This window comes from Triturus cristatus, chromosome 4_1, assembly GCF_964204655.1.
Source record: "Triturus cristatus chromosome 4_1, aTriCri1.1, whole genome shotgun sequence".
Taxonomy (NCBI): domain Eukaryota; kingdom Metazoa; phylum Chordata; class Amphibia; order Caudata; family Salamandridae; genus Triturus; species Triturus cristatus.
Window position 1 is genome coordinate 190314292 of NC_140585.1, and position 14455 is coordinate 190328746.

At 42.6% G+C, this 14455-nt stretch overlaps 1 protein-coding gene across 1 annotated transcript; it reads left to right on the forward strand.

Annotated features, from left to right (window-relative positions):
* Nucleotides 1–10772: 10772 nt before the first annotated feature.
* On the forward strand, nt 10773–13702 carry LOC146853926 (olfactory receptor 5G9-like). Its single transcript, XM_085650457.1, has 2 exons — nt 10773–10815; nt 12659–13702. The coding sequence occupies exon 2, from the start codon at nt 12674–12676 to the stop codon at nt 13613–13615; it is 942 nt and encodes a 313-aa protein (XP_085506583.1). The 5' UTR covers nt 10773–10815; nt 12659–12673; the 3' UTR covers nt 13616–13702.
* The last annotated feature ends 753 nt before the right edge of the window (nt 13703–14455 follow it).

Below are 14455 nucleotides of genomic sequence, written 5' to 3' on the forward strand. Positions count from 1 at the left end.
GGGGAGTCACTCCTTGACCCCAAGGGAGATTTCTTCAGTCCTCTGGTCTTGAGCAGAGAGCCGAAGGTCCAGGATTCAGCTTCAAAGTTTCGTCCAGGGTAATCTAAAGTCCTAAGGGCTGGGGTCCCATACTTATACTAAGGTAGGAGGTTGGACATACTCTGGGGACTCACCTATGGGAGGGTTTGGAAAGAGGGGTGGCTACACCAATTTCCTTTGTCCCGTTTCGCGCCAGAGCAGGGGCTGGAAGCCCCTGAACCGGTTTGAGCTGAACTATGCACAGGGACACCAAATGTGCCCCCAGTGCAGGACTTCAAAGCACTCAGAGAGTGCTTCCACCCAGCCCCAATACACATCAGCCTGTCTGGGAGGTGGTTACACGTCCCTGTGACAGGAAACCTATTGTCCAGGCCTCCCCTGCTGGAATTTCGGTCCGCAGCAGGAGGCCAGACCCGTGTCTGTGGCTGCAGCATCCATTTTGTGATGCCAGGGCTCTATTAAGTTTCTACCGGGTATACCTGTGCCGTCATGTTTCTCCCTCTAGAAGGGGGGGATCATACTCCCACACCAGTTACTGGTGTGGGGGTATGATTCCAAGGTGTTTGACACCAAACACGACATGTTTCCGTGCAGCCAGTCCAAAGTTAGCATTTACCGTTTGGTTATAATGCACTTAAGAGTATATGGTTAGGCTGCACTACAAACAGCATCAGAGAAGGGTCTTTGAACGCTGCAGAGGGGCTCTGCTCATGCAGGGGCACCCTCTCACATACGAACCAAGCACTCTGCCTTCAGGATTGATAAGGCCTGCAATAGGAGTAACTTATAGGTTTATATGTGTGTATATGGTGAGATATAGTGAACCTATATCTCAATAAGGGGTGCATACACCACCTTACCCAGGCTGCAGTAGCAGACCTGTGGTGTCAGTTTGGGTGGCTTTCCAGGGGTGGCATAATACATGCTTCAGCCCCTGGTAGGCCTCTGGGGTACCTATGCCCTGGGTACATAGTATACCATATACCAGGGGCTTACAAGGGCACCTCAGATCCTATCTGAACTGTACCTGGAATGATTTTAGAGAGGAAGCAGCTAGGATGGGGCCCTGATTAGCAGGGTCCCAGCCAAACTAAAGTCGAAAAACTGTGAAACACCAGCAAAAAGTGGGGGTAAACATGTGAAGCAGATCCTACTCTCCTACAGAGCCGCACTTGTCACTCTTAGGTAGTAAAAAAGCGCACCCTTCTCGCACTGCAGCGCTTTCACATTTATGGAGGCCGCGTCCCTTTCTTTAGACAATCCGCATCTAAATAAAGGGCTGTGGCTGACATTAAAGTGAAGTCGCGGCACAGGCTCTTTGACAAAAAAAGCATCTGTTTGTCAAGTTGACAAACAGATGTCTTTTTTGTAAAAGCGCCTATGCAGCTCTTCCACTTTAATAGCGGCCACGCACCCTTCTTTAATCAAGCATAGTGATCAAATCCAAAAAGTGTGTTCTGTGCATGCTGGGAAACCTACCAGTATTGCCTAATGGAACGTTGCTGGGAGCTGCCCCAATAACATCTATGTGACACTTCATGCATCATTCGAAAAACCGAGTGCATATTACATAGTGCTAAGCTGTATGTCAACTGCAGTACACATCCATGGTCAATACATATAGGTGGCCACTATGTACGTATGGTAATCACTAATCCACGGACCGAAACCATGCATTCTTATCGCTGGAAGTGAGTACTGCAGAAACAACGGAAACACCCATTCCGAGTTAACCAGTGCGGCATGTTTAGTGCATACAATCACGTATCAGTGGGTGATTCGTCGGTGAATAAACAGCATGTGGTATAAATGGAAGGTCCAACAACATGCTCAATGTACACCAACTTTACCCCAATTCCAAGTCCTTGCTAAGAGGCACCCCGACGGCGTCTGTTAAATAAATCTGAAAATATATGACGGGGTATCGTTGATTACCAGTCCCACGCCATATTGTCATGCTAAATACCATCAATAATACATCCACACTTCCTGCAAAAATCAGACATTATGTATAACAAGCGCAGCAGTGAAGCCACGAAAGTGAAAGCATTTGTATTCTGACCCTAGACAGATGGCAGACTGCGCGCGCTGCTGAAGCTGCTTCCTTTGGAGCTGGAGAACAGGGTTCGATCCTCGGCGTGGGCTGCACTATTTAATTATTTAAAAATAAACAGCAATCTCGGACTGGGGGCGGGGAGAGACAAATTAAAAAAATAATACACATGAAGGGGGAGACGGAGGAGACAGATACAATAAATAAAAAAAACACGGTTAAGACGGACAAATGTAGCATCTGAAACCAAGTTTAACACACGGTGTGAGGAGGTGGCTCAACAAATAAGGTTGCTGACTTTGGAACAGGAAAACAGGGTTCGACCCTCGGTGCGGGCTTCAAAATGTAAGCGTCATTTAATTATTATAAATAAACGTAAATAAATAAACAGGTTAAGTGCAAGAAGCAATGTGGAAATGCTAATGCTAGCAGCAAAGAAAAAAAGTAGTCCCTAAAATAAAAAGATAACAGCCAGCAGTGTAAGTTAACTGTAGTTGGTCGATAGTGCTTCCTCCAGAAATGGCAGAAAAAGAAGTGATGTATCGGACCACAAGCCAACAATCAGCAATATATAAGAACAGCAATGGCAAGCAACAAAACAAAGACAAATGCAATGGGTGGTAGTAATACAGATTAATTCAGGCAGCACTTGCGCTGCCTATGCGAGACCTAAAAACCAGGGGCTGAGGCAATGCTGCCTGGCATTAATTAAACTTCAGCTTATGGAGAATGAACATACAGCCTGGAGGGTAGCTATGTTTTTTTAAGAAAGCATTAAATCGCAGGAAATGCATTGCAAATAAAGGATTGAAACCATCCAGGCGTAGTGTTATTTTTTAATAGCATTTCATGATATTTACCATGTATTTTATATTAAATCTTAAGGAGTGTTTTTTGTTTTAGCATATTTATCATGTGTAATTTTGTGTAACGAAAAGTGTGTTTTTTAATGTGCTTTTATGATTGTTTGAAAAAGCAATCGAATAAAGTTTTCCTTGACTTGACTTGAGTGGGTCAGGGTGCAAGCTGGATCTGAAGAATAGATTGTCAACAGCTGTCTGAAGAGCAGGGCCCCAGTGGTATCCTCGACTCCAGCAGGAAATTGAAGGTTCTCAACATTGACTGCAAGAAAACTTCGAGCAGGCTTAGTCCAAAGCCCAGGAAGCTGTTGTAATTGTCGGGGTGCTGCTCAGTGTTTGTTACAGTGAAATCTTCCACAGTCAGTCTTAGAAACTTGTGTGGAAGTCAAGATTCTATCTGTGGGACAAAGCAGCAAGATGAATCAGATCAGTAGTTTAACGTGGGAGGATGTGGCTCAGCCGAAAACCGGTAGTAGCTTCTAGCTCTTTGAAAACAAAACGTTCAAAGCATGTTCTAAGTGTCCAGACTTGCAATTTTTAGGAGTACATTCTAACACCAGGTAAGCATCCAGGACCTTTTGGGCACTAATTTGGGTTAGGACTCGATCTCCCAGAAGCCACCAGCAGAATCCAGAGCAAGTCTAGTTGAAATGGTCAGCTGGGCTCAGCAGAAATGCGAGCTTCTTTTGTTTTTGTGTTCCTAGAGCTGAACTGGCTAACTAGCCCTTGGAATCCACTCTTCTGTCCTGAGTGCAAGTGGGGAGCAGGTCCAGCCCTTGAGGTTTCTCTTCACAGGTTGAACAGTAGGTGCAGGACTTCTTCTGTCTTCCACAAGTCCAGAGGTGTTTTGGAGAAGCTAGTGAGGGTGCCTCTTTTATTTACAGTGCCAGCCTGTGTGTTCGGGGAAACTCCTGGTCACTTTCTAACCAATAGGTTTAAAAGTTCCAAGGGGTGTCCCTAGCCACTTTTTCAGTACTTTCTACATGTTTTATTGTTAACTATCCTTCAGTGCCCCTCTCTACCTGACACAAGTTTGCAGATCCTTCCTTCCATTGTGCAGAGCTCTGTGCATACATCTGATGTGAAATCAGAGAACCAGTTCTGAGACCCCCCAACTTCTCACTGGTATTGGTGTCACTGTGGCTACTTGGATAATGGCAGGGGTAATCCTAGGTGTGAGTTACATCTTCCTGTGACAAGGGGATGCCCCTTTAAATCCTATGCAGTTGGTGGGCTCACCCTCCAAGGCCAGCTTGTCAGGAGCGGGTCACATCTCCTATCAGCCAAGGCCCTTTTATTCCCTTTCCTGGGAGCCATTCACACCTCCCTGCAGGCTGCCAGTGACAGTTTGGGATTAACATTGAAAAGGATACTAGATAAGAGAAGTTAGGGAGGAAAATGCCAACTTTCTAAAAGTGACAATTTCAAAACAGTAATTTAAAACCCAATTTGACCATTCGGTTGGATTTTAAATTAGTATTAATTTGAGTCCTTGAATGGTTCTAGCTACTCCCAAACCAAAGTTATGCATTTTAAGGTGTTATAATGTAAATTAGTTTCTTTCTGTAAGAGAACCAGCCTTGCCACAATGAAAACAACTTTAGAGATTTTTCACTGTGAAAGCAAGTACAACTTCAGTACACTTGTCTTTCTTTCTAATTGCCATGCACCCTACCCTATGAGCATTTAGGGCATACCTTGGAAGTGACTTATAAGTATTAATAATAAAAGTTTAGCCCTATTTTGCAAGGTTTAATTTGCAGTTGTAATACTGTACATGCACTCTGCATAGGCAGGCCTGAAGACCTGCTTTATATTGGCACTTTAGTGGCGGCACAAGTGTGCTGTTATCCACTAGTGACGATTACCTTACATGCTCTGGGTGTTCAGAATACCACATCCTAGAGACTAATAGGTAAGTTAAATATGACAATCAGGGATGAACCAATTCTGTATGTTTTTAGGGGTCAATTCACATACACAGGGGCCTGTTTAGCAGGGTTCTAGTTTGCAGAGTCAAAAAACCAACAGCATCAGTTAAAAAAAAATGTAGGTGACCATGTAAAAAGAGGCATTTACATACAGTTAGTAATACTATTGTACTATTATTAAATGTACTAATGAATGCAGTTTGTGAATTGGCTCCAAGATAGTAACCAAGCATGTGCACAGTTTGAGAGAAAACATTTTGAGACTCATGTTCGAGTGAAAATAATGTATAAACATTGTGCTCCAAGACATACAGGGCCATATTTTCAAGGACGGGGTTAAAATTATTGCCGCTTTAGCGGCAGGAAACAGCAGCTAAAGCGGCGATAATGGGCTTGATAATATGCCCTTGTGAATTCCCATAGAAGCCCATGTTCACACCAGAGCATGGGCTTCTATGGGAATTTCCAAAGGGCATATTATCAAGCCCATTATCCCGCTTTAGCGGCTGTTTCCTGCCACTAAAGCAGCGATAATTTTAACGCCGTCCTAGATAATATGGCCCTAAATTCCACTGAGAGTGTAGGGAGAAGGGCTAGGGTAGAGATATATTAGAGGCTAATATATAACTAATAAATACCTCTCTTGTTTTGCTTTTTGCAGGCATTTCGGCTACAGTCCCTGAGAGTGCATACTTTTGTGGCAGAGCAGATGTAGAAGGAAAGGTTGGTTGGGGGGCGTAGCATAGTGGGAGAAGTATGTGAAGGAGAGGAATAAATCCTAATGTGCATGCTTTCCTGGCAAATTCCAGATTGACCTGAGTGAGAATAGAAGCTGGAATACAGAAGACCCTCCACCTCTGTAGTTCTGTAGTGCTGATATGTAATTCTGTTCCCCTTTCCCTCCGAGGGACCATGCCGCCAGCCTGGTGCATCTACACAGGCTGGAGGCAGGGTTCTCACTGGGCAAGGGAGAGTAGGCGATGGATCTTTAGTTATCCTGAGGTGGAGCTCCCTGAAGCCGCAACAGTGTCATAAGAGGATGAGTTAAGAGGGAGTTGTTTGAAGACTTGGTACTGCTTAGTTCATTATTATAAGTTTATTGTTGTATTGTAAAGTCTCTGACAAGAGATGAACTAGTAATAGTCTAAGTATTTACTGATAACCTTCACTGTCCTCAGCCCTACCATTCTCGGTCATAGTCTTTGTCTCATGAAATCCCTCTCGCTTGTACAGCTTGCATCTTTAGCCACTGTGATGCTTGGATATACAAAAAACACTTCCAGTTAATTGGTCAGGTGACAATGGCCTAAACCAGTTACTGTGGCTAAATATCAGGGCTAGCACAGTTCCCTGTTTCCCGGACATTACTCAGCGTCTTACTGATAGGTCTAGGTGAGGAAGAGTGGGCGTGTTTATAATGAGGCTCACCAATAAGCAAGTTAAGATGAATATTTTCCCCTTAGGTGTACTAATATCAAAAGGAACAGACACAGTTATCAACTAGAGCAGTAAAATTAAAACAAAGGGCTGAAACAGAAACAGATAGTGACAAAGACAAGGATAGAAAGAACTAAGAGAGTGTTGAAAGTAGAGAAAGAAAGCAAACAAAGTGAGTACTGAAAGTAGAGTATAAAGAAACACTCTACAGAGAGTCAAGACAAAGAGGTAGACTAAATTGGAAAAATGATGTGGAGAAAAAGAAAGGGACAACAACTGAGAAGAATATTAAAGAGAGTGGAGGAAAATAGAGAGCGAAGAGAATGAGACGGGAGAACTGAGAGCCTATGAATAGGGTGCAAAAACTGTGAGCATTGAAGAGAAAGTTAAAAAAAGAGGTAGACTCAGAGAATGAAATTATAAGATATAGAAATATAGAAAAACTAAAAAAGAAAAAAGAAAGAGAAATACATTCGGTTACCTGTCTTACAACAGAGATTGAAGAAATAGTAGAAATAGAGAGGCAGAAAAGTCAAATAAGGGTATAGACATTATCCACAGTGAGCTGATAAAGGACTAAAGCTTTTTACCATTCCAGGCACAGTGTTACAGAATTGCATTGGTAAAATACCATGAAAGTTAACCTGGAAATAAGAAAAGCAGCTCCCGACATGTGTGAGACAGGTGAGACGATTTAGACACTTTATTGCTTTTCTATGGGGATGGCATTGTGCTAATTCTATGCTTGAAATCTCTACTGCAAAACATAAATTTGAAGTGAGCAACTTTAGAGTGCTAGTGATGTTGTAGAGTGTTCCATAAGAAGGAGCAGCTCTGCATTTAAAATATGTATCTATCTATATATATATATATATATGAACTGGAAAAAAGCCTCGGACTAAAATGCCTGCTTTACTCTGAATAAATGTTGGTGTTCCAACTTACCTGTGTGGAGTGCGGGCTCATTTGCAGGGCAATTTTGGATGATTTATGCATGGCAGGTTCAGCCATGGGGTCGGCGCCCCACCCTGAAAAAGAGAAAGGGATCGTGTCTTGGAATCATGCCAGGAAATAAACGACAAGCAAGTATTTCGAAAGCAAAGTGAAAGCAGGACTTTCAGTCTTGTCTGAAGCTGAACTCAGACAAGACAGAGATCCTCATTCTCGGACCCACCCCATCAGCCTGGGACGACTCTTGGTGGCCCACGTCACTAGGCACAGCCCTGGAACCCACGAACCACGCACGCAACCTGGGGGTCATCCTCGACTCCACTCTCTCCATGACCAGGCAAGTCAACGCCGTCTCCGCGTCCTGCTTCAACACCCTCCGTATGCTCCGCAGGATCTTCAAATGGATCCCCCTCGACACGAGAAAAACCGTTACCCAGGCCCTCATCACCAACAGACTCGACTACGGGAACGCCCTCTACTCAGGAACTCTTTTGCTTCTTTCTGCACTTCTCTCTCCTCTTTCTGCACCCCTCTCGCCTCTTTATGCAGAAAGAAAGCATTCCAATCGACTCCTTGTCTGAATCGTTTCTGACCGAATCTGGTTCGTGGAGTCCGACCGACCGATTACAATTGTTCTGAACACTGTTCGGTCAGACTCCCTTTGACTTCAATGGGAGTTTGTGTTTCGACCAACAACACAGGCTCCCATGAAAAATGGGGTGGTTGCGGTAAACCTTGCACCCAGTTGCAGACTCCCTATGGTGCCTGTGGTGCTGTGCATGGATGAGAAGAGAGGACCCATGGATACCCCCACAGGCCCAACCGGAGGCCTTCGGTGCTACAGGTTTCTGACAGCCGATCCATGTCAGACAAACCCAGTCAAAAAGGCTGTCCGACATCATAATCGCTCTGTCGGAAACACGGTCCGCAGAGCTGTATGAGTCAGTCGATACTGAGTCAGAAAGACCAAACGCTTACCTGCTATTGTAATCAGGCAGTCGGAAATGCTTCCGAGTCAGTCGGAAACAGAGGTTCCGACATGGGTTAGGTAAAACCGAATGCCATTCAGAGCCTTTCCGACGCACATCGTAATTAGCCCCTTAGTATGTCTCCACCTGGTTGCGTTGCACAGCCAGGAGGAGAACTGTCCCAGGCATTGCCTGAGCAGCCAAACATGCCGCTCAGACCAATCACAATGCTGCAGTCAGCAGCATCATGATTGGTTTAGAGGAGTCTAGGAGCCTGTGTGCTTCCGTACTGCTGGGAGTCAGGAAGAGAAGAAGAGAGGCGGTGGCTGTTCATAGGTAAGGGATCTTTTTTCTATTTTTTTCAGCACACTGCCCTGCCCTAGCACCCCCGTCCCGTAGCAGTTGCCACTGGAATAATTGGTTTACCAGGACTTGAACCTTTTGCAGTAGGTGTATAGGCACATGCCAAATGATGTGATTGTTTTGTATTTGTAGAGGCATTGTTTCACAAACGTCACCACTAAAATGTGGCCACTGCTATTGTCAACTGAGTTATACAATTCCTATTAATGTTATATTAAATATAATCCAAGTTGGTATCAGTGTGAATTTACTGTATTAGTTTTGGGCTTATTTCCAAACGTCACCCTAAGGGTCAGTAATGAGTCCTCCAATGGGGTAGTGATTCTGAGAGGTACTCCGTGTAAACTTCCATTATCGTTATAAAATATTTCAGTGCTCGAACAAATTGAGAATCACATGTGGTGGTATGAACTTGGTTCATGTTATCCTATTTCCTTTTTTTGTGAATGACATTTTGTGATCATTTCATTGCCAGTGAAAAGCATAGTGATCACAGATAAGAGACTGGTGTTTCTGATTTGTGGTTTCTCAGATTTTTGTTTAAAAATATTTTACTGTGTGACAACTAAGGTTTTTATGGAAGTGTTGCTTGTTTCCAAATTAACAACCATGGTTGGTCACTCCATTGTTATTGTGGTAACTGAATGCTGAATAGTCTAGTCAAATCTTAACATTTCACCAGAGGGGAAATAGGTGAAGCTTTCTGATTTTACTTAATAATGTGAGATATAGTAAAGACCTACTTCCACACTTCCCCATTACCAAAGCCTGTTCTAGGGTGGGACACCCTTGGACAGAAAATGGAAGATAATTTGGATAATATAGAGTACAGTAGCCAGGAACAGTGTAGCCATGCAAGGAGTGGAAGGCAGACAGGGTGCATTCAAGCAATCCTGTTAGTGTGGATGCATGACATAGGAGAGAACCAATGTGAACTTTGCCCTGTGGAGACGGAAGTGGGACTCAAACTGGAAGTCTGGGCTGCGGACTGTGTCCAGTGACACCTGGCCATCAGTAGACCTAGAGGCAGTTTGCCATCACTGTGGCGGGGGATGTGGATGAGTGATGATGATGATGAGTATTTTCACAACGCAAACAGCTACCTAAAAAGGGTATCCTTGTCCTGGTCTGCAGAGTCAGGTTGAGTTGCAAATGAATATTTGTCGATGCAGTGCGCGCAAGGTAAATCGTTTTATTTATTTACTTACTTACTTTACTCCATTCCGTCGTATGTCTGAGTCCACCACACCCCACCCTGCCCCTCCCCCACCCCACCACCCCGCAGCACTCCCTCTGTGAGCCTCTCTGGTGTAGATGATGTGTATTCCCCACCTCCTCAACCGCACCACACTGATTCTGGGATCAGCTCCCCATCCTAATGGGCTGGTGTAAATCTGCCTGCACTCTTCCTAGGGTTCAAAGGACTTTTCTTTCCTAGGTCTCCCTAAACACTTAACTATGAATAGGCAGAACTCACAGTGGTCCCTTTCAGCCTAATTAACTTACTAAACTCTCACCAAATGCCCTTTCTGAGCGAAGATGTGAAATACCTCACACCCAGGACTTCCTATGAAAAGGTTTAAGCATTTCTTCATGCCCTAGGCGTGGTTTTCACACCTCATTAAGAGGAAAGCACTGACAGGGGCAGCTGCTGGTGGGCCAATGCTAATTAGTACACTGGAGCATCCTACCTCTTAAAATGCTATTGGCTCAAATGCAAGTTTATGTAATAATTGAATTCCCCCTATTTATTCTGTAAATTCCATCTTTGCTGGTCCCAAATGCAAATGACAACGTATGTATGCGAGCTTTACATATGTGGTGAAAGTCTGACTGTCTGGATTCTGCACCTATTGGTCTATTTAACAAATATGCATAGAAAACAGGCACAACCTGCCTTAGAAATGTCCATATTTCATGTGAGACTCATTCAGCCTTTCCTGACTTTGCATGCTATGGTTTTATAGGCCATGCTTAGAATGTTAAAAGTGTAATGAAAAGGCTGAGACCTCAAAATGCGGACACAAAAAAGCCACAACGTGATGCTTAAATGGTTGCATGTGATTTAATAGAAAAACAACTTCATGGAATACCATTACTATGAGACCATTTTGCCTAAATTGTTTAAAATAATTTTCGAGCTGAATGCCTTTTTGCTATTTCCTATCATAGAAACCAACTTCTCAAGCACTATTGCTATGCCTCAATAAAAGGTAAGGAATGAGGTGATATGTGTGTGTCTGTCTATCTATCTATCTATCTATCTATCTATCTATCTATCTATCTATCTATCTATCTATCTATCTATCTATCTATCTATCTATCTATCTATCTATCTATCTATCTATCTATCTATCTATCTATCTATCTATCTATCTATCTATCTATCTATCTATCTCTCACTATCTATCTATCTATCTATCTATCTATCTATCTATCTATCTATCTATCTATCTATCTATCTATCTATCTATCTATCTATCTATCTATCTATCTATATATATATATATATATATATATATATATATATATATATATATAGAAGTTTTCAGTATATGTTTTCAATGTTTGTGTGAGACTGTAAATGTGTTTTTTTTCAGTAATAATGTGCCAATATTTAAAATGTGGTTAATGCTACTGTGAAGCGTATCAAAAGGAAAATAAAAATATTTATTCTAAAATGTGCTTTTCTTTTCTAGTACATTGATACTGTAAAGTGGATTTAAGAAGCCAATATTGATAAAGAAAGTAAAGTGTAAAGTGGGACAGTGTAACATTTTCTTTGGGAGGCTTCTGCATTTATACAGTGTTTTTTCACACATTAGGTAGAATTAATTGTTAGATACTTGCATGATAATTAGGCCTGCAAGGGTGAGTTTGAGCTGTGCTGAATAATGCTCTCTTAGAACAGCACTGTCATGGTGAAAGTGTCTTTTAAAGAATAACGAAATGCTGTGTCAGCCATCCATTTAACTTTTTTATTTGTTTGGAAAAGCTAACTATTCTGCGAGCACATTCAGCTCTATGAATCACAGGAATTTATTTGCAGTTTAGACTGCTTTTCTGTGTACTACGAACTCTGAAAACACTGTCGAACTGTCAACTGTACTGGTGTACACCTCATTACTTGGTCACGAGGGAACTAGGAGTAAGGTACTGTTGAAGCTGGCCAGTATTTGGCACTCTAATTGACCAATCATCTCTTGCTCCATGTTCTACATTTGAGGGCTTCATCCACAGATATCCTGCAACATCACTGTATATTCAGCTCATGGCAGAGGCATTAGCAACAGCTGTCTCTCCTGGCCCAGGTGTAGGTCTTTATTGGACTCAGACTGCAGGCCAAAATGTCATGATCACATAGGTGGAGCTCTGGCAGGACTGATGGCAGCATGCATTCATGAGGAAACATGTGGTAATGAATAAAATCATTTAGGAATGGCCAATAGATCTGAACAATGTGAATACCCCAATGTATGAGCAAATAAAAAACTTTCAATAGAAATGTATTTCTCTATTTAAGATCTAGAGCAATGATATTGCAGAGAATGATGCCTCAGTCTCCACATAAAGGCATTCAGAACAAGTGACCTAGTTATTCCAAAATGGCCTGTAACAAGAGTTGCTAGCATTATTTGAATTATTGCCGTGGTAAACATCTCTTGTCAGGGTAATTTCAACCAGAGATTTCACCTGCTAGAAGCACGCAAGTTCTCTGGGGGAAATACAGGGTCTAAATATGTGGGAATCACCACGAAATGTCAGATTCGTGCATGCTGGTCTCCAAGAAGATATGGTACCATTTCATTGTCTCATCAGATTTACCTGAACTCCCATTATCAGTAATTCCATTAAGGAATTGGTTGATAAAGGGCCACTCGAATACTGGCCCAAGTAGTTTTTTATTATCAAAATGAAGGTGCTAATTTTTAGTTTCTAATTCACAAAACATCTATTTCAACTATGTTACATTATTTACTTTCCCTCTTTTGTGACCACTCTGTGCTTAACAGTGCTGTCTAACCCATACCCCTCATTTCTTGTTTTTCATGGAAGGATTCTTTATCCCGCATGATGCAAACAGGCAACTGGACCATCTTGAAGGAGTTCATTCTCTTGGGACTTACAGAGGACCCCGCGTTACAAGTTCCACTCTTCGTGTTCTTCCTTCTGGTTTATATTATTACCTTACAATGCAACATAGGGATCATAGTATTGGTCTGGCTGAACCACCAACTTCGCACCCCTATGTACTTCTTCCTCTGTTGTTTGTCCTTAGTAGAGGCTGCTGTGTCCTCAGTCACGGTGCCCAAGATGCTTGTGGACTTCTTATCAAAGAGGAAGACAATTTCTTTCGCTGGCTGTGCCATGCAGATGTTCTCATCATTTTTCATTGGAGGGACAGAGGTCCAAATCTTAGCGGTCATGTCCTATGATCGGTACACAGCGATCTGTAAGCCATTACTGTATTCAGTCATTATGAACAGCAGAGTCTGCATTTCCCTTGTTGGTACAGTAGTAGGGATTAACCTGGTCAATGCATTGTTCCATGCTGCTTTGACTTTTACGTTACCCTTCTGCGGGGCAAATGTTATCACCCATTACGCCTGCGATGTCCCTCCAGTCCTAAAGATTGCCTGCGCTGACACCAGATTGAATGAACTTCTGCTTGTTGTTATAGTTGGAGGACAGATTGTAGCATCAGTTAGCATTATCCTAGTCTCATACGGTTTCATCATCGCTGCCATCATCAGGATAAACTCCTCAGAGGGGAGAAGGAGGGCCGTCAGCACGTGCTCCTCCCACTTCATCAGTGTCTCCATGTTTTATGGTACTCTCATCTTCATGTACGCCACGCCCAGCTCAGCACTCACAATGACCAGGGATAGAGTGGTATCTGTGTTCTACATGGTGATAATTCCCATGCTGAACCCTTTGATTTGGAGTCTGAGAAACCAGGAGATCAAACAAGCCTTGAAGAGAAGTATTGGGAGATGCCGTGCCACCAGATAGGCCAACCTGCTCCCTATGAAGACATCTCTAACTCCAAGAATGAGCTTTTTTGTCACTGCAGCAGAAGTAATTCCATCACCCCACACTGAGACTTCCAGCTGCCTTGTTCCCTAAATCTAAATAATTGTATTTTATTCATATGATATTATTTTATTTATTAAAGCATTGGGAATGTTCTGGGTGCTGGTGTACATTGAAAACATGTAAACATTAAGAAATAATACATCATATAATACAATCACACGCTCAACCACTTAATCAATGCAATTGATCATTTTCACGCTTACAGCATCAACAGTGATCCAGCCATATGTGTCATCCAGGTGCAGATGTTTTCAAGAGAGCTTTCTTTGATGCCCTAATAGGCAATCTTTCTTGCCATTTAACCCATCATTCCTTCTTGAAGGCATTGCCAGGTGTTCACTAATAAAGATTCCGCGTAAAATTTCACATATGTTAGGTCCAGTGCTAGATTATGGATCTTGAAAGGGGGCTTATAGCCCAAGACAATGGACAGCTGAATCTGGAGGGAGCAAAATATTCCTTAACTAAGTGTGACAGTCAGAAATTGTCTGGGGAGACAAATACTCAGGAATTAGCAGGTTACAGGTGCGAGGTAGGCTATAGTCACAAGGTGTTAAAAGATTGATTAAGAGATGTGTCAAGATGAAGAGAGTACAATGGATGTTGAATTGTTTAAAGATGCACAGAACTCAAATGTATGTTGAGCCCTCTAATTATGCTCTTATGGTAATAGGACAGGGTTCTTTCTCGCAGAACTCAAAGTGAAGATAATTGTGACTGAGTTGTGTTACCTGGTATTCAGTACTCTTTGTTATT